The sequence below is a fragment of the Mauremys mutica genome, chromosome 10, assembly GCF_020497125.1.
Source record: "Mauremys mutica isolate MM-2020 ecotype Southern chromosome 10, ASM2049712v1, whole genome shotgun sequence".
NCBI classification, from domain to species: domain Eukaryota; kingdom Metazoa; phylum Chordata; order Testudines; family Geoemydidae; genus Mauremys; species Mauremys mutica.
In genome coordinates, this window is record NC_059081.1 from 81580681 (window position 1) to 81602214 (window position 21534).

The window sequence follows — 21534 nt, forward strand, 5'->3', positions numbered from 1 at the left end:
TTCTTTGTTAAATTAACAACGTCATATAAGCTTGCAGCATCCAATGGGCATAACTGGACACTGCAAGACGGGAGTTCCTATGGTTGTGTCTGGGACCAGAGGTATTGGCTAGTGTCATTTGTCTGCACGTAGCTGGGAGCAGCTTACATACCAGAGGCTGTGCATGAACAGCCCAGGAGTGGGGGTTCTCACAACTGAGCAGGGTCAGGCTGGCTCCCAGAGTTAAGGATTGGAGTGACCTATCAGATCACCGGTCCAGATAACATCAGAGGGGAACATCACAGTGAGTACCAGTTCTATGGCTCCTATATGAAGAAGATAGAACTTCTTTTCTCAGCAGAAGTTCATGAGATGGGTTGCTGAAAAGGCACGGGGAAAAGGGGTCAGGTGGGGCAATGGAGCTGAAATGGATGACGTAGCCCAATATTATAACCTCCAAAACCCATTTGTCCAAAGTAATCTGTTCCTAGGATCTTTGAAAGTGGTAGAGAGAGTCCCTAAAAGGTAGGAAGGGGAGGGCAAGAGAATGCAGACACATGGTGGGAAAGTTCACAACCCTCGAGTAAGGCATCAAAATTTACTCTTTCCTGACACAAAGTTGTGTTGAGACCATGAAGAAGGTAAAGAGTCTCTTGTTTTGAAACCTGGACTTCATTTTAGGAGGGATCTGGTGGTGTATGGTAAACAGGAAACTGAACAAAGCGACAGCTCCGTGCAATTGTGACCTGCTGAATTTCCTTTTGTTCTCAGAGGTGTAAATCCCGAGAGACTGAAGGGTAGCCTTTGAATCCTTTAAAGAGCATAAAGATTCATCAGTGGACTCGCTAATCTCAAAAAGAAAGGGAAACCCCTCAGGAAATGGGGAGTGTTGGAAGGGCAAGATCAGTAAATTCTGAAGAAGTCTCCCAAAACTAAGGAAACTAACAAAAACTAAAAGTAAAAACTACTCCCTAAAGGCAAACCTAGATAAAGAAGTGGGCACAAGTTGATCCATTTCAGGCTGAGGCATCTGAGAAAAACAACTTAGGGAAAGGAACCTAATGGCGGCCATACTGGTTCAGACTAAAGGTCCATCTAGCTCAGTATCCTGTCTTCCCACAGTGGTCAGTGGCAGGTGCTTCAGAGGGAATGAACAGAACACAAAATCATCGAGTGATCCAACCCTTCGTCCACTCCCAGCTTCTACCAGTCAGAGGCTAGGAACACCTCGAGCATGGGGTTGCATCCCTGACCACCTTGGCTATTAGCCATTGATGGAGCTATCCTCCATTACCTTATCTAATTCTTTTTTAAATCCAGTTATACTTCTGGCCTTCACAATATCCCCTGACAACGAGCTACAGCTTGACTGTGAACTGTGTGAAGTATTTCCTTTTGTTTGCTTTAAACCTGCCGTCCATTAATTTCTTTGGGTGACCCCTTGTTCATGTGTACGTGAAGAGGTAAACAACACTTCCTTATTCACTTTCTCCACACCATTCATGATTTTATACACCTCTATCATATCTCCACTTAGTCAGCTTTTCTCCAAGCTGAATAGCCCCAGTCTTTTTAATCTCTCTTCATATGGAAGCTATTACATGCTCCTAAACATTTTTGTTGCCCTTTTCTGTACCTTTTCCATTTCTAATATATCTTTCTTAAGATGGCTTGACCACCACTTCATGCAGTATTCAAGGTGTGCATGTATCATGAATTTATGTAGCAACATTATGGTGTTTACTCTTTTATTATCTATCCCTATTCTAACGGTTCCTAACATTGTTAGCTTTTTTGACTGCTGCTGCACTTTGAGCAGATGTTTTTAGAGAACTATCCACAGTGACTCCAAGATCTTTCTTGAGTTGTAACAGCTAATTTAGACACCCATTATTCTGCTGGGAGCATGTTTTCCAGTGAGCATTATTTCATCTGCAACTTTGCTGCCCAGTCACCTAGTTTTGTGAGATCCCTTTGTGACTTTTCGCAATCTGCTTTGGACTTAACTATCTTGAATAATTTTGTATTGTCTGCAAACGTTGCCACCTCATTGTTTACCCCTTTTTCCAGATCATTTATGAATATGTTGAACTGCATTTGTCCCTGTCATAAACAGATAGTTAAGGGTTAAGGTCTCTTTTACCTGTAAAGGGTTAACAAGCTCAGTAACCTGACGGACACCTGACCAGAGGACCAATCAAGAACATAAGAACATGAGAGGCCGTACCGGGTCAGACCAAAGGTCCATCTAGCCCAGTATCTGTCTACCGACAGTGGCCAATGCCAGGTGCCCCAGAGGGAGTGAATCTAACAGGCAATGATCAAGTGATCTCTCTCCTGCCATCCATCTCCATCCTCTGACGAACAGAGGCTAGGGACACCATTCTTACCCATTCTGGCTAATAGCCATTTATGGACTTGGCCACCATGAATTTATCCAGTCCCCTTTTAAACATTGTTATAGTCCTAGCCTTCACAACCTCCTCAGGTAAGGAGTTCCACAAGTTGACTGTGCCCTGCGTGAAGAAGAACTTCCTTTTATTTGTTTTAAACCTGCTGCCTGTTAATTTCATTTGGTGACCCCTAGTTCTTGTATTATGGGAATAAGTAAATAACTTTTCCTTATCCACTTTCTCAACATCACTCATGATTTTATATACCTCTATCATGTCCCCCCTTAGTCTTCTCTTTTCCAAGCTGAAGAGTCCTAGCCTCTTTAATCTTTCCTCATATGGGACCCTCTCCAAACCCCTAATCATTTTAGTTGCCCTTTTCTGAACCTTTTCTAGTGCTAGAATATCTTTTTTGAGGTGAGGAGACCACATCTGTACACAGTATTCGAGATGTGGGCGTACCATGGATTTATATAAGGGCAATAATATATTCTCAGTCTTATTCTCTATCCCCTTTTTAATGATTCCTAACATCCTATTTGCTTTTTTGACCGCCTCTGCACACTGCGTGGACATCTTCAGAGAACTATCCACGATGATGCCAAGATCTTTTTCCTGACTCGTTGTAGCTAAGTTAGCCCCCATCATGTTGTATGTATAGTTGGGGTTATTTTTTCCAATGTGCATTACTTTACATTTATCCACATTAAATTTCATTTGCCATTTTGTTGCCCAATCACTTAGTTTTGTGAGATCTTTTTGAAGTTCTTCACAATCTGCTTTGGTCTTAACTATCTTGAGAAGTTTAGTATCATCTGCAAACTTGGCCACCTCACTGTTTACCCCTTTCTCCAGATCATTTATGAATAAATTGAATAGGATTGGTCCGAGGACTGACCCTTGGGGAACACCACTAGTTACACCTCTCCATTCTGAGAATTTACCATTAATTCCTACCCTTTGTTCCCTGTCCTTTAACCAGTTCTCAATCCATGAAAGGACCTTCCCTTTTATCCCATGACAGCTTAATTTAGGTAAGAGCCTTTGGTGAGGGACCTTGTCAAAGGCTTTCTGGAAATCCAAGTACACTATGTCCACCGGATCTCCCTTGTCCACATGTTTGTTGACCCCTTCAAAGAATTCTAATAGATTAGTAAGACACGAAACCATGTTGACTATTGCTCAAGAGTTTATGTTTATCTATGTGTCTGACAATTTTATTCTTTACTATTGTTTCAACTAATTTGCCCGGTACCGACGTTAGACTTACCGGTCTGTAATTGCCAGGATCACCCCTAGAGCCCTTTTTAAATATTGGCGTTACATTAGCTAACTTCCAGTCATTGGGTACCGAAGCCGATTTAAAGGACAGGTTACAAACCTTAGTTAATAGTTCCGCAACTTCACATTTGAGTTCTTTCAGAACTCTTGGGTGAATGCCATCTGGTCCCGGTGACTTGTTAATGTTGAGTTTATCAATTAATTCCAAAACCTCCTCTAGTGACACTTCAATCTGTGACAGTTCCTCAGATTTGTCACCTACAAAAGCCAGCTCAGGTTTGGGAATCTCCCTAACATCCTCAGCCGTGAAGACTGAAGCAAAGAATCCATTTAGTTTCTCCGCAATGACTTTATCGTCTTTAAGCGCTCCTTTTGTATTTTGATCATCAAGGGGCCCCACTGGTTGTTTAGCAGGCTTCCTGCTTCTGATGTACTTAAAAAACATTTTGTTATTACCTTTGGAGTTTTTGGCTAGCCGTTCTTCAAACTCCTCTCTGGCTTTTCTTATTACACTCTTGCATTTAAGTTGGCAGTGTTTGTGCTCCTTTCTATTTGCCTCACTAGGATTTGACTTCCACTTTTTAAAGGAAGTCTTTTTATCTCTCACTGCTTCTTTTACATGGTTGTTAAGCCACGGTGGCTCTTTTTTAGTTCTTTTACTGTTTTTCTTAATTAGGGGGAAAAAATTGAAGTTGGGCCTCTATTATGGTGTCTTTAAAAAGGGCCCATGCAACTTGCAGGGATTTCACTTTAGTCACTGTACCTTTTAACTTTTGTCTAACTAACCCCCTCATTTTTGTATAGTTCCCCCTTTTGAAATTAAAGACCACAGTGTTGGGCAGTTGTGTTCTCCCCACCACAGGGATGTTGAATGCTATTGTATTATGGTCATTATTTCCAAGCGATCCTGCTATAGTTACCTCTTGGACCAGCTCCTGCGCTCCACTCAGGATTAAATCTAGAGTTGCCTCTCCCCTTGTGGGTTCCCGTACCAGCTGCTCCATAAAGCAGTCATTTAAAGTATCGAGAAATTTTATCTCTGCATTTCGTCCTGAAGTGAAATGTTCCCAGTCAATATGGGGATAATTGAAATCTCCCACTATTATTGGGTTCTTAATTTTGATAGCCTCTCTAATTTCCCTTAGCATTTCATCATCACTATTACTGTCCTGGTCAGGTGGTCGATACTAGATCCCTAATGTTATATTTTTACTAGAGCATGAAATTTCTATCCATAGAGACTCTATGGAACATGTGGATTCGCTTAAGATTTTTACTTCATTTGAATCTACACTTTCTTTCACATATAGTGCCACTCCTCCCCCCGCACGGCCTGTTCTGTCCTTCCGATATATTTTGTACCCCGGAATGATTGTGTCCCATTGATTGCTCTCAGTCCACCAGGTTTCTGTGATGCCTATTATATCTATATCCTCCTTTATCACACGGCACTCTAGTTCACCCATCTTATAATTTAGACTTCTGGCATTTGTGTACAAGCACTTTAAAAACTTGTCCCTGTTTATTAGCCTGCCTTTTTCTGATGTGCCAGATTCTTTTTTATGTGACTGTTTATCATCTGATCCGGACCTTACATTATACTTTTCAGTCCTCTGCTCCTGACTATAACCTGGAGATTCTCTATCATCAGACTCTCCCCTAAGAGAAGTCTGTGTCCGATCCACACGCTCCTCTGCAGCAGTCGGCTTTCCCCCATCTCCTAGTTTAAAAACTGCTCTACAACCTTTTTAATGTTTAGCGCCAGCAGTCTGGTTCCACTTTGGTTTAGGTGGAGCCCATCTCTCCTGTATAGGCTCCTCCCATCCCAGAAGTTTCCCCAGTTCCTAATGAACGTGAACCCCTCCTCTCTACACCATCGTCTCATCCACGCATCCAAGGGACAAGATAATTTCAAATCTCTGTGGAGGGAAGTCTTTGTTTGTGTTCTTTCTTTGGGGGGTGTTCTCTCTTTGGATCTAAGAGGGGCCAGACGTATCTCCAGGCTCTCCAAGTTTCCTGAAGTAGTTCTTCTATTCAGTATAGTGAGTATTAGAAAGGCGGATTACTCTTATAATTAATTTCTGTATTTGCAAATGTGTGTTGGCTGGAGAAATCTCTTTATTTCTGTTTGCTGTTACTTTTGATTATCCTGAGAAAAAAGGGGGGAGGGAAGTCTCTCCAGTTTTATAAGTTAGACCCTGTAATCTTTTCATCCTGGTGTTACAGAAATAAAATCTTTTCTTTTCTTTTGGAACCTGACTGATTTCTTCCCTTGTTTGGAATCTCAGGGGAAGAGGAGGAGGAGGGGGGGAAAGAGAATCCCTCTTTGTTTGATTCAAGAAGTTTGAATCAAGGTGATCTCTCCCGACGGATAAGGGAGGGGGAGGTGGGGGGATGGGCTATTTCCCTTTGTGTTAAGACCCAAGGAGCTTGGATTTGTGTTCCCCAGGGAAAGTTTTGGGGAAACAGGGAGTGCGCTAGACACTGGCATTTCTAGCTGGTGGCAGCATTATCAGATCTAAACTAGGATTTTAGTTTAGAGGAGCCCATGCAGGTCCCCATCTATGACATGGTAGGCAGCGGTGGGATATTTTAAGAACCAAGAGCCATTGAGAGCTGTTCTCTCCTTCTAGAGCAGGAAAGCAGGCTAGCGGGGGGGGGGGGGGGGGAAGAGGTATTCAGTTTTCTAACAAGGTATTGTTAGAAAGAGATTCCCACTGAGAGAGCATTAGCAAGTTGCTAGAAACAGGACAAACCAGGTTTTTTTGGTCTGTTCTCAGCCAGCAAACACAGCTACCACTTTTGCAAATGAAAGGTTTTGTTTTCTTTTTATTCAGTCGGGAATAGAAAGGTTAGGAAATTGTAAACCAAGCAACATGAGCTAAAGCAACACAGTCAATTCACTGACTGCAGAGGGGTGTGGCCAGCACCAGAAGGCACACAAACATGAGTAACAGTAAAACAGTTGACAAACTCGAACTGGCTAGGCTGGAAGCTGCAGAAAAAGACAAAGAACATCAGAGACGAATGGAAATAATTAATGCAGAAGCGGCCAGGGAAGAAGCTGCCCACAAGAGAGAGATGGAGATGCAAGAGGCCAACCACAGGAGACAAATAGAGTTAAAAGAGAAAAGGCTGGAAATCCAGAAGCAGGCTTTGGAATTAGAAAAGGCTAAGCAGAACGTTCCAGCCAACCCTAACAACCCTTCTCCAGGCACTGTTCCCCATCCCCGGAAATTTCCCACCTACCAGGCAGGTGATGACACTGAGGCCTTCTTGGAAAATTTTGAAAGGACCTGCCATGGGTACAGCATCCCTGAAGACCAGTACATAATAGAGCTGAGGCCACAGCTCAGTGGACCCTTAGCAGCGGTGGCAGCTAAAATGCCTAAGGAAAACATGAACGATTATAAACTGTTTTAAAAAAAAGGCCAAAATCAGAATGGGGCTAACATCTGAGCATGCCCGTCGGCAGTTCAGAGCCCTAAAGTGAAAACCAAATAAGTCATTCCCCAGACACGCCTACTACATTAAAAAGAATTGGGATGCATGGATGTCAGGACTAAAGATTCAATCTCTAGAAGACCTGGCCCACCTGATGCAAATGGAACAGTTCTTAGATGGTGTTCCTGAGGAAATAAAATGGTACATCCTAAATAAAAAGCCCAAAGATGTAACAGAGGCAGGGGATATTGGAGGCAGATGGGCGGAAATAGCAGAAAAGAAAAAAGCTACTATCAAGGGGAGTGAATATAACAAGGGGCAAGCTGACAATAAACTCTACCACCGGGGGCCACCCAAGACCCCTGCTACAACCCAAGGAAAGCCTCAGACTACCTACAGTCCCACCTCACCTGTCTCCAACAACCCACCTCGGCCCAGTGACCCGTCAGCTGGGCGATGTTTTAAATGTAATGAACTGGGACATATAAAGGCCAACTGCCCCAAGAACCCCAATCGAGTACAGTCCATTACACCATCATCACACCAAGGATCCCCAGCCCCAAATATCTCTCAAATACCCCCGGAGCACAGGGAAACCTCAAAAGTGGTTTAGATCTGATAATGCTGCCACCAGCTAGAAATTCCAGTGTCTAGTGCACTCCCTGTTTCCCCAAAACTTTCCCTGGGGAACACAGATCCAAGCTCCTTGGGTCTTAACACAAAGGGAAATAGCCCATCCCCCCACCTCCCCCTCCCTTATCCGTCGGGAGAGATCACCTTGATTCAAACTTCTTGAATCAAACAAAGAGGGATTCTCTTCCCCCCACCCCTCCTCTTCCCCTGAGATTCCAAACAAGGGAAGAAATCAATCAGGTTCCAAAAAGAAAAGATTTTATTAAAAGAAAGAAAGTACACTATCTCTGTAACACCAGGATGAAAAGATTACAGGGTCTAACTTATAAAACTGGAGATACTTCCCTCCCACGTTTTTTCTCAGGATAATCAAAAGTAACAGCAAACAGAAATAAAGAGATTTCTCCAGCCAACACACATTTGCAAATACAGAAATTAATTATAAGAGTAATCCGCCTTTCTAATACTCACTATACTGAATAGAAGAACTACTTCAGGAAACTTGGAGAGCCTGGAGATACGTCTGGCCCCTCTTAGATCCAAAGAGAGAACACCCCCCAAAGAAAGAACACAAACAAAGACTTCCCTCCACAGAGATTTGAAATTATCTTGTCCCTTGATTGGTCCTCTGGTCAGGTGTCCGTCAGGTTACTGAGCTTGTTAACCCTTTACAGGTAAAAGAGACCTTAACCCTTAACTATCTGTTTATGACAATCCCAGTACAGACCCCTGAGGAACACCATTATTTACCTCTCTCTATTCTGAAAACTGACCATTTATTCTTATCCTTTGTTTCCTACCTATTAACCAGTTACTGATCTATTAGAGGACCTGCCCTCTTATTCCATGACTAATTAGTTTGTTTAAGAGCCTTTGGTGAGGAACATTGTCAAAGGCTTTCTAAAAGTCCAAATACACTATATTCACTGGATCACCCTTGTCCACACATTTGCTGATCCCCTCAAAGAATTCTAGATTGGTGAGGCATGATTTCCCTTTACAAAAACCATGCTGACTCTTCCTGAAAAAATGGTGTTCATCCATCTATCTGCTGATCTGTTTCAGCTGTTTCAATCCATCTGCCTAATACTGAAGTTAGGCTTACCAGCCTGTAATTGCCAGGATCACCTCTGGAGGCTTTTTAAAAAATTGGCATCACATTAGCTATCCTCCAATCATCTAGTACAGAAGCTGATTCAAGCAATAGGTTACATACCACAGTTAATAGTTCTGCAATTTCATATTTGAGTTCCTTCAGAACTTTTGGGTGAATACCATCTGGTCCTGGTGACTTATTACTGTTTAGTTTATTAATTTGTTTAAAAAAACCTCCTCTCATGACACCTTAATCTGGGATGGTTCTTCAGATGTGTCACCTAAAAAGAATGGCTCAGGCATGGGAATCTCCCTCACATTCGACACTGCCCTAGATACCGCTAGTATGGAGCACAAGGATAGCTAGGACATATGGGCAGACTGAGCACACGCGCCTATCAAAAGACTGATCAAACAAGCATGGGGTGTATGCACACCTGAAGTGGAATATCCATACAGAAACTACACAAAGAAGAATCTGTATTTAAGCAAGCTAAAAACTGGTTTATAACTTCTACAATGAAGATCTCACACTGCCAGAATTACAAAGTATGCCTCTGTCAGTGATACTCAGACATCAGTGGTTCAGGAGCCAACTTAGCAATCAACATTACCTAAAAGAGCCACGGTAGCATGAATTCATTTTTTCATTTACTATAGTACTGTAACAGTACCACAGGGGAAATATTTTGTTTTTATATATATAAAATTATTCTCACAGCAAAATGACTGACCAAGTATTATTTTATCAACTACTGTAGGTTAATAACACAGAAAATGTATCCTGACTGGTTAATAATTAAAATCACACGGCATGCGCTGCAAAGTGCCATAGGTAATACATTAAAAAGCCACTTGCAGCTTGCAAGCCTCAGTCTGAGTATCACTGTTCTATATCAAGCTAGTTTTCATGAAGTAGACAGAGAAGTAGTCAGAGAAGTAGACTGTACTTTCAGATCTATTTCAAAGACTCGTTCTGCTGAGAAATTAGTTTCTTTCCATCCTTCCAAATCCTAAACGGGATAAAATGCGTATAAATCTCTTAAAAAAACTGAAGTTTTCATATTAACATACACAAATATATCACAAATCACAACTGAAGGTAAAATATAGTCCTTAAATGCATGATCGTGTTTATGACACATTATGCATTTATCTCTGAATAGATACTTTACAAAGGCCATTTCTTCTAATACCTAACTTTAAATTGAAGCATTAAGGACAAAGTGCCAAGTTTAAATTATTTTTATACAGTCATTCCTCGCTTAACATTGTAGTTATGTTCCTGAAAAATGCTACTTTAAGCAAAACTATGTTAAGCAAATCCAATTTCCCCATAAAAATCACTGTAAATAGGGGAGGAGGGGGTAGGTTCCAGTGAAATTTTTTTCGCCACAGACACACGCACACACACACAGTATAAGTTTTAAACAAACAATTTAATATTGTACACAGCAATGATGATTGTGAAGCTTGTTTGAGGTGGTGGAGTCAGAGGGTGGGATATTTCCCAGGGAATGTCTTACTGCTAAATGATGAACTAGCACTCGGCCAAGCCCTCAAGGGTTAACACATTGTTGTTAATGTAGCCTCACACTCTACAAGGCAGCACAAATGGAGGGATGGGAGACAACATGGCAGAGAGAGACAGAGACACACACCGTGTGTGTGAGAGAGAGAAAGAGAGATGCGCATTGCCCCTTTAAGCACGCTGACCCCCCCCTTTAAGTACACTGCCTTTTTAAGTAGATCAGCAAGTTGAGACAGCAGCTGCTGCCAGCAAGCTCCCTCCATTCTGAGTCCTGTCGTGTCGTCCGTCCCCCCCTCCGCCCCGCCCGCTCTGTGGAGATGGGGTAAGGAAGCAGTGGGACACTCTGACATTAGTCCCCCTCTTCCACTTTCTCCTCCCCTTCCCCTGCCCCGCACAGCAAGCAGGATGCTCCCAGGAGCAGCTTCAAGGCAGAGGGCAGGAGCAGAACATGGCAGTGGGAGGAGGGACAGCTGAACTGCCCGGCAATTGATAGCCTGCTGGGCGACTGCCGGACATGGGAACATAGGGGAGCTGCCGGCCCACCCTGGTTTCCAAGCCCCCACCAGCTAGCTCCAAGGGGCTGCTCTTTCTGCAAACGGTGGACAAAGTGGGCGGCTGCCAAACAATGTTATAAGGGAGCATTGGGCAACTTTAAATGAGCATGTTCTCTAATTGATCAGCAACGTAACAACATTAACCTGGACGACTTTATGTGAGGAGTTACTGTAGTATTTTTTTCAGCACTGTTTGGGTTGTTCTCCAGTTTAGAATACACCTCATTACAAAGTACATGTACAACATATTACAAACATTTTTAAAAAGGAGAAAAGTAAAAGGAGAAGATATCTTAAAAGAGAGGCTCCCTCATGGACCACATCAATTCCCATTCATGACTGAATGATTGCATAGCATCTCTGTGGCAAATACAGTAACTGCTTACATTAACATAATGTATTTTTAGTTCCTTTTAATGTGATTTAATTGACAGTAACAATCAGAAGAGTTAGATTCATGTGACTAGCAAGTAATCTGGCCCAAAAACCATTTTAGGAACTGCTAATTTATCTTTTCCATCTCCAACTTCTATGTCTCTAGGACTTTAAAAAGACAATCTGGGGAAAAGATTTTGTAGTAATTGTTTAACCTCAGAAAATTCCATAAATTTTGGAATTTGTTAAAAAACATTTTAGCTTAAACCTCACCTTTAGCTGTGTAATCTGCTGTTCCAATAATACCTCTGACTGACATTTGAGCAGTTCAATCTCATCCTGGAACTGAAGCTGCTGCTTCAATTTCACCTCCTCAAACTGAGCTAGGAGAGCTGCTCGCACAGTTTCCACTTCAGAGGCAGAGGCAGAGGCATACATCTGTAAGATTTTTTAAATCAATTTTATTATTGAGAAAAATCAGTAACTCCACCCCTAAATCCCACAGAGATTTTCCCTCCAACCCTAAAGGCCAGATTCTCAGCTGGTGTGAACTGCCATACTCCACCTCCATCTTTCCTGAAGGAAACCAGATCTTCTCTCTGTGCAAGTTCGCTAAGATACAGGCAGGTGGAAGTGGAGGTGGAGGGTTCTGAGAGAGGAGCTTGACACCAAAGTACTACGAAACAAATTGCCTAGTTAATCTAATTATCAACTCAGACTGGCAGAGCACACCACCTGCTTGCTTCTTCTGATGCCCATAAGGATCATGGAAATACACCAGAGAAAGGGTAGTCAAACAAATGGCAGCTGTGCCTCATTAAGACAATATAACAATTACCCAATGACTAGTGATATTGGGCTTCTAGGAAAATTTCAGCTGCATTCTTCTTTGTAAACTGAATCACTGTAGCCATTAGACAGACAGGAAATCCTGTTTCCAGGATCAAGGCACTTAAAGCATGAGAATTTTCACTTGACCAACAAAGCTAGCTTCTCAGGCATATACTTCTTCTGCAAGGAACAGGCAATACATATTTTCAGGTTAACCTAAAGGTCCTCCCCCCAAATCCAAAGGAAATTAAGGTTTTCCCCAAAGGTAAACAACTTTTGCAAGGCGGAATGTTGCAGTGCAAAGAGTGAAAAGGCAAAATAATGTATCATAAAAAAGGGAAGTTACTAATCTTATAGTAACTGAGTTCTTTGAGATGCGTGGTCCCTACGGGCACTCTGCCTGTGAATGCAAATGCACTACATGAGCCTGAGACCAGAAGTTACATCCTAGCAGCGCCCACTGGTCAGTGCCTGCATCCTTTCTCTCCTCATGCTCCATGCCGAGGGCATAAGGGGCGGTACTGGCCAATCACCTCTCCTGTTCCTTCTCTAACCTGAATCAATGGATAGGATCTGAAGCAGAGGTGAAGGAAGGCGGATAGTGGAATATAGATAGGGATCACATCTTGACAAACTCATTACTATAAAGGTAAATAACTTACCTTTCTTCCTCAAGTGCTGATCTCTATGTGTATTCCACTGTGGGTGACTGAAAACCAGAGGCAGGTGCAAGGCTGCAGGCAGTAAAGATGTTTGTAGGACCTCCACACCAAAGAATGCATCAGCTGTGGAGGCTTGAAGTACGGCATAATGTTTTGTGAAGGTACAAACTGAATTCCATATTGCTACTTTGCAAATACCAAGCAGGGGCACCTTCTGATGCAATGCTAATGAAGCTGTTTCTGCTCTAGCGGAATGAGCCCTCTCACAGTATGGGAGAGGAAGATTCACCAAATAAAAGTAGAATACAGCCCAAAATCCACTTAGAGAGTCTGAGAGGCTATAGCTTGTCCTCTCCTTCATTCCACAATGGCAATGAACAATGGAGGCAGCTTTGTGATAGATTTCATTCTTTGCAGGTAAAAAGTTAATTATGCTTCACATCAAGGGAATGAAGTCTCTTATCTTCACTGGTGGCAAGAGGCTTAGGGAAAAGAAAACAGGTATGTGTTTATGTGGAAATCCAAAACTACTTTAGGGATGAATTTCAGGTGCAGCCGTAGTGAGACTTTGTCCTGTACCATATACGGTAAATTGGTCATACGGCTTTACACCTGGGGGAATTTATGTCCCCCGCCAGATTTCTTTTGCTTCCCTGCAGAAAAATGACTTCTGACAGGGAAGCAAAGGGAAGGCGCAAGAGCAGTCATGCGCCTCTCCCTTGCAGTCCAAGCAGGTTGGTTGGGGCGCCCAAAGCAACCGGTAGAGACATAAATCACTGCCTGGAGAGGGGTGGGCAGTCAGACACACTCTATTCTCTTGCTCACTTTTGCGGCACATTTGGCATAGAGGGGCTTCAGAGTGTTTATGAGGAGGTAGGCGTGGGGCAGGCTCTGTCCCCTCAGAGCAGAATGCAGCAGTCTGCTTTCTTAGTGAATTGTTCCCACTGTCTTTGTGAATTCCCCCAGGAGTATAAAACAGGTGTAGAAGTTTTAATTCTCCTTTGCATTGCCAGAGTGGTGTAAAGGACAGTATGGCCTTATAAATGCTTACGATTATGACCAGTGATAAAACCTGGTCTAAATTTTTGGACTGAAAAATTTCCTATCTAAGTGTGCTCCATGAACTGTTCACTACTGATCTTTCCGGAGATGTTCAGTAGCCAATATAAATTTTGAGTTTGATTCTTCAGTCCTCACTTGCTCTTCAGTTGCCTATGATGAACTCTGAGCATATGGCTGCATGTATTTGTTGACTAATAACTAGAAAGAAAGGGTCAAACCTAGCTACATTACTATTAGGCCAGGGCATTTGGGGATTTCCTCCAACGCTCCCCACTCCAATTCTTCATCCATTGTATTGCAGTTTAAATAAATTTAGAGAAATAATTGAAACCAGAGTGATTATATTGTGTTATTTTGACAAATAAAATATACAGAATTTTTCAGAATTTTAAAATACTGTGTGCAGAATTTTTATTTTTTTTGGTGCAGAATTCCCCTAGGAATAATAAGGGCTCTAAGCTCACTTACTTTACTGGCCAAAATGATGGCAACAAGGACATTGTTGCCTTGTTCATCAACTAGGACATTGAACACGTAGCTAACAGTTTAAACAGTGACCTAGATGATATCAAGAGTACTAAATGAGATCCCATTGTGGAGCTGGTCTCCTTATTGGTGGAAAGGTTCTAATCCAGGGGTAGGCAACCTATGGCACACGTGCTGAAGGCGGCACGCGAGCTGATTTTCTGTGGCACTCACACTGCTCGGGTCCTGGCCACCAGTCAGGGACGCTCTTCTCTGCAGTCTTCTCCACTTCAGCAAGGCCTTCACCTTGGAAGGAATCATCATGCCTAGGGAGGTTGTGGAATCTCCATTATTGGAGATTTTTAAGAGCAGATTAGATAAACACCTGTCAGGGATGATCTAGATAATACTTAGTCCTGCCATGAGTGCAGGGGACTGGATTAGATGACTTCTCAAGGTCCCTTCCAGTCCTATGATTCTAGGTCCGTACCAAGGCTGCATGTCTCCGTATCTCCTACTTCCCAGAGATTGTCCTATGCTGGTTGGTGAGGAATAGCATTATGAAAAAACACCATCCTCCTGGTCATCATCCTCATCGCTTGACAAAGGAGGGGCGATGGGGGAATCTGGCTGCTGCAGTGACAACTGCACTGGGGAGCCATTGGTGCCGAACAATGGAAAGCCCAGAGAGGAGGACACCACCATATCAATATGTTTTGTGAAGCGATGAGATTCCGCTAGTTTCAGTGCCGTGTCTGTCAGTGCTGACAATTTTTGTGGTACAGTGTTCAGTGCTGGTTCAGCATGCGGCAGTTTGACCTGTGCCGTTGGTGCCAACTTGGATCTCTCAGACTGTGCCAATACTGATAATAGCACTGATGTTGACAGGCATTGCTATTGGAGATGGCTGCGGTACCACCCCTTGCAGTGGCATTGTCAGTGCCGTGAAGGAGGAGGTTGGCTTGTATTTGCCCCTCGACTCCTTAACTTTGCCAGCAGAGGTCACGGTGCAGGCAGTGCTGGAGGTTCACGGTGCCTCAAAGGTGCTCACACTCTGCACGGTCAGCACCAAGGATAATGATCGTGTAGGAGACAGTTTTCTTTTTAATGTTCTCCCTACGGGGAAGATGTGGATTGTTTCTTCGGGTTTTTTGAGGAAGAATGTTTTTGTCGCATCAGATTAGGAGGTTCCCGGAGAGTCTCCTGTCGAGGGGCCCTGTTGTCCAGGGTCAGAGGCTAGTTGCAGGGACTTCTCCATGACAATAAATTTTAGGCAGAGATCTCTATCATGCCTGGCCCTGGCTTGAGGTTGCTGCAGTGAGTCCACTTTTGCAGTATGTGCAGCTTCCCTAAGCAATGGACGCAGAGTGAGTGGCCATCAGAAATTGGCATAGTGTCCTTGCACAAGATGCATCTTTTAAAGCCAGGTGAACTAGGCATGTTTTTAATGTCCCTCGCTGAGGTAATTTTTAAACAAAACGAAAACGAAAGGTTGAGGGTGGGTTTGAAAGAAGAAAAAGGGAGACGGAAAGCTATCTAAACTCTTAACGAACGGAAACTTAACAGTCACTGAAAAACTATTCCTAATTATTTTCCTAGGTTGTCATTGACACCGCTACAGAGCTCCACCTCAGGCCAAGAACTGTTGAGAAGTAACTGGAGGGCTCAGGTTGTGTGCGCGTTAGATGAGGCACCAACGGCACCGCAAGATGACCACTGTGCATGCGCAACCAAGACAGACACTGCCATCGAAAATCTCTGATCAACGGCGCCGGGATGCACCGACACCTGAAGTGGTGCACCCACAAAGAACCACCTGATGTGCGTTAGGTGACACAGGTGGATTTCTACATGAAAGTATGCCACTTTCATGTTGAGAGCTGTGAACCAAATGACTCTATCCAGGGACAGAATTCCTAATGCCAGTGTGACCATCCAGAATTTCAATTTGCAAATAAAAATACTGCATTGGATGTCAAAAATGGGTCTCCAGCCTCCCTTTTTCTTGGGAATCAGGAAATACTGAATAAACCCCCTTTTCGCTGATACTGAAGTGGTACTCATTCTTTTCCTGCTCTCCTAAGAAGAGATTCTATCTCCTGAAGGAGGATCTCTTTGAGAGAGTGGTCCCTGAAGAGGGATGCAAAAATGTTTTTTGGAGGGATGGTGAAGTGAACTCAGTGGTATAGCTGGAATGGATGATACTCAACACCCGCTTGCCTGCAGTTATCACACTCCAGTTGTTGGCAAACTGTGCTAGGTGGCCACCAAAGCAGACACCAGAATCCAGTAAAGATGCCATCACTGAAGGTTCTCAGCACTCAAGATTCCATCAAAGATATCTTTTGGCTGGGGGATGATGTTCGTCCATCGTTTTCGAAGAAGACCTTGACATCTAGCAGGTTGTAAGCTGTCCACAGTGCGTCCGCAGGTGGCTGGCAAGGCCAATACGGGCACGGAATGTTCTGCCACATGTCGGGCAGACATGTGTGGGCACCGCTGTTACAGCATTTGCAGCTCTAGCTTTACGAAGTGCTCGCTTCTCTTGTGCTATGGTTATCCTTCTGGCTTCAGATGTCTGGCAGCCTTGGTGGATCAGCGTACGCCAAGTCGATCGATCTTGTGCCAAGGTTTCCCAGGAGGTGATGTCGATATCCAGGGACTTAAGAGAGGCTTTCAGCGTGTCTTTGTATCGCTTCTTTTGTCCCCCGTGCGATCGCTTTCCTTGAGACAGCTCACCATAGAAGATCTGTTTGGGGATGCGATAGTCTGGCATCCTTACAACATGGCCTGCCCAGCATGTCTGGGCTTTCATGAGCAGAGTGTAAACTGACGGCAGGCCTGCTCTAGAGAGGACTTCTGTATCTGGCACCTTATCCTGCCACCGGATCCTCAGAAGTCTGCGGAGGCAAGTCATATGGAAGTGGTTCAGCTGCCTAGCGTGCCTCCTGTATACAGTCCAGGTCTCACTGGCATACATCAGGGTAGTTAGCACTACTGCTCGGTAGACTTTAAGCTTTGTAGCAAGGCTTATTCCACGGCGGTCCCACACGTTGGTCAGCAGTCTGCCAAATGCAGAACTTGCCTTGGCGATTCTGCAATTGACCTCAATGTCAATTGTCACTGCGTGAGAAAGGGTGCTGCCAAGGTATGTAAATTGGTCCACTGCTTGCAGCTTTTGTCCCTTCACTGTGATGGTGGGCTCTTGGTGTTGGGCTTTCGGAGCTGGCTGGTGCAACACTTCAGTTTTCTTTATGTTGATGAGGAGGCCGAAGTTGTCACATGCTGTTGCGAATTTATCCATGCTAGCTTGCATTTCCTGCTCTGATCCAGCATTCAGGGCACAGTCGTCAGCAAAAAGGAGGTCTCGTAGCACAGTCTCCTTTATTTTGGTGACAGCCTGGAGTCTTCGCAGGTTGACCAGTTTCCCATCAGTCCTGTATCTCAGGCTGATTCCCAAGGAACTGTTCTGAAAGGCGTCTGACAGCATAGCTGAAAACATTATGCTGAACAGGGTCGGTGCCAACACACACCCTTGCTTGACGCCGTTTGTGACGGGAAAGGCCTCTGAAGCTTCTCCGTCGTCCAGAACACGAGCCGTCATGCCGTCGTGGAACTGACGTACCATCAGGATAAATCTGTCAGGGCACCCAAACTTTGACATGATGTGCCACAGACCTTCGCGACTGACAGTGTCAAAAGCCTTAGTAAGATCCACGAAGATGGTGTACAATTCGCGATTCTGCTCTTGACACTTCTCTTGGAGCTGTCGGACTGCGAAGATCATGTCCACAGTGCCACGCTCTTTGCGGAAGCCACACTGTGTCTCGGGTAGTAGACCCTGTTCCAGGTGGTCAATCAGGCGATTCAGCAACACTCGTGCAAGGATCTTACCTGCGCTAGAAAGCAGTGATATTCCTCTATGATTATCGCAAACTTTTCGATTTCCTTTCCTCTTATAGAGGTGTACGATGGATGCGTCTTTCAATTCCTGAGGAATGGACCCTTGATTCCAGAAGGACTGGAACAGCTGAGTGAGTTTGTCAACAAGCATTGCACCACCATCCTTAGAGATTTCCGCTGGAATCGCATCAGATCCTGAGGCCTTGCCACTGGACAGCTGGCTGATGGCCTGTAGGGTTTCAGTCTCTGATGGTGGAACGTCCAGGCTATAGTTGATATCCGCCTGGGGCATTCTGTCAATCGCCTCGTTATTGATGGAAGATGGGCGGTTCAGTACGGATTGGAAATGCTCAGCCCAACACTGTAGAATCAGAGTCTTCTCCGTAATGAGAGTTACACCATCTAAGTCCAGGAGAGGGAAACTCCCTGAAGGCCGAGGTCCGTACAAGGATCTAAGGGCTTCGTAGAACCGTTTGGCATCATTTCTATCAGCAAACTTCTGGATTTCATCCGCTTTGGCACTCAACCAGGAGTCCTGCATCTTGCGAAGCTTGCTCTGTACGGTCCTGCAAATGTTGTTAAAGGCATTTTTCTTAGCTGTTGACAACGGGTCATTCTGATGAGCACGGTGAAGGCGGTGCTTTTCAGCAAGTAAAGCCTTGATCTCTTCGTCGTTTTCATCAAACCAGTCCTGCTGTTTCCTATGTGAGGGTCCAAGAACCTTCAGTGCAGAAAAGTGCACAATATTTCAGAAGCGTTCCCAGTTCCTCTCAACATTTTCCTCTAATTGCAGCTCTGAGAGTTGGTTGCCAAGATCTTCTACTAGTGAAGCTTCTGTGTTGGGGTTCCTCAGTTTACTGACGTTGATCTTTTTCATCACAGCTTTGTTTCCCTGTGGACGAATCTTTGGCTTGATGTAAAGGCTTAATTTAGAGATAAGTCTATGATCAGTCCAACAGTCAGCACTCGGCATGGCCTTGGTCACCCTTACATCCTGTCTGTCTTTCCTCCGTACGATGACATAATCAATGAGATGCCAGTGCTTGGAGCGTGGGTGCATCCAGGACGTCTTTTTGCGAGTGGGCAGGCGGAAGATGGTATTGGTGATGATCAGATCATGAGCCGCACATGTCTTCAATAGTAGTAGGCCATTGCTGTTGCATTTGCCGATTCCATTTTTTCCAATGACGCCATCCCAGGCAGAGTGATCGGATCCTACTCTCGCGTTAAAATCGCCAAGTAGAATCAGCCTGTCGGTGTGCTTCACAGATGAAAGTAGGGCATCAAGATCTTCATAAAACTTGTCCTTTACTTCATCTGGATTCGTCATTGTGGGTGCATAAGCGCTGATTAGTATAACTCGCTTTCCTCTCGGTAGTGGAAGATGCAGTGTCATGAGTCGATCGTTCACGCCCTTGGGAAAACTGGCAAGTTTGCGGACAAGATGGTATTCATAGCCGCCAGAAAGGCCGCAATCAGTCAGAACTTGAATAGTTCAAAGATACCTTATCTTAGTCCCATTAACTCTTCCGGACTGCACCTCTGATCCGTCTGCCTTAGTATTCCCCCAATATTTGGCAGGTCCCGACAGAGGGGAAAGACCTCTCGATCTGCTATAAGCCATTGAGAGAAGAGAGAAGAGAGTATCCCCGCTCCCTCTATTTACTTGGGACTTTTATGATATATAGTGCTTAAACCGGTGGTTAAGGGGTATTTATCCTGTTGTTTTCTGTAAAAGGGACGCCTTTTTGTGTATCAGAAGTAAATCGACAGAGGTTTGATTCTAGTGAATATACTAGAAATCACTATATACTATAGGTCACCTCGAAGAAATTGAAATTGTGATAATCCAGTAGAAACAGTGATGCTGGATCAACTGACTCCTCAAGAGATGAGGATGATACCCTGTCAGCACCAGTAGTACCAACGGTTCCAGTTCCTTTTCCTCCCTTTTCCACAGGCTCTGGGAGAACCTCTAGGTGATCTCTTGGAGAAGAAGGGTGATGAGACTCCCGGTAGGACGACATACAGTCATGATACCCATACGTACAAGTCCCATGGACCTCAAGTAAGGGCAGCTTATTGTTGCTCTAAGGGTAGGACTATGCCAAAATCTTAAGTCTGAAACCGAACTATTGCAACCCCAGGAAACCAGACGACCGGATCGCACTCAGTTGTCTGAGCCCAAGCAACAGAACATACCAACAAAGAAAGAACGGACTATTATACTTAATCCAGAACTGGTCAACAACCCGATTCAACAGGTTAAGGGAATTCGGGGGGAGGATGTTACTTTTGAATATCAATTGGTGGAAGTAACTGCACTACCCTCTAGTGGTTGGAAAAAGATGTGGCCCTTGGATGAGAATTCAAAGGGGGGTGGTTGCAAGACGTTTATAAATTCAACTTCCCTAAAACATGGTATAGCTTATGGAACTTGGAAAAATAAAGCTAGCTGTAATAATTTGATAACAGGGGGAAGTTTAACCTTGTATAAGCTTGAATATGAGGATCAAGGGCGATATGAGGTGCTCATCATAGCTACCTTTCAAACCAAAACAGGAAACAAAAAATATGTCCAGAATATGACATTTGAACTTAAAGTTCAGGACCCAGTTATTGACTATGATGTTGATCAGTCAAGAACAAATGATGTAAATTGTCCAGTGTTAAACCCAGGACCTGTTAGTGGTCTTACCACAACACCCATGATGGGGAAAATAATTAATCAAGTTCAATTTATGCATATTCCTGTAGTACTAAATTTGTCTAATTGGTACTTGGGAGAATTTAGCTATTGTCAGCATACCAAAGTAGCTTCCTTTTCCTCAGTACGACTTGTGGATAGGATTGTAGCCTATCAGCAACGAGTGCGGGATATTGTTCTGTTGAAGGATGATAAAGTCCCTAAGTCACCAACTCTTAGGAGAAAACGTAGCTTAAATCTCCTTGGAGGTTTAGGATCCCTAACAGGACTATTTGGTGCAGGAATGTCAATTTGGAACCAAGCGGATATTGGAAAAATCCGCAAGCATATAGATTATGTGTTAAAAGAGGAAGCTAACCGAGTAGTCAATCCAATGTTACAGGGAATAAAGGGATTGGCACAGGAAGAACGATTTACTGTTTATAATATGCATGATATAACCCAATTGTTTAATGAAACTCAACAGAAAATTAACCAGTTAATTGCTTTAAACAATGATCAGAAAAGAGATCAGCATTTGGGGAAAGAAATTATATGTTCTGCATATGGGGAATATGTTGTAAGCACAATTACTGATGCATTGCGATCCTTAAAATTAGGAGAAGTCCCTGACTTAATT

At 43.8% G+C, this 21534-nt stretch overlaps 1 protein-coding gene across 2 annotated transcripts in view; it reads right to left on the bottom strand.

The window, feature by feature from the left end:
* PCNT (pericentrin) overlaps window positions 1-21534 on the bottom strand; it is a 271822-nt gene that overhangs the window by 129084 nt on the left and 121204 nt on the right. For both annotated transcript variants that reach the window (XM_045032451.1, XM_045032450.1), the window contains exon 22: window positions 11559-11723. In XM_045032451.1, the coding sequence (XP_044888386.1) occupies window positions 11559-11723 (165 nt within the window). The remainder of the gene's footprint in view (window positions 1-11558; window positions 11724-21534) is intronic.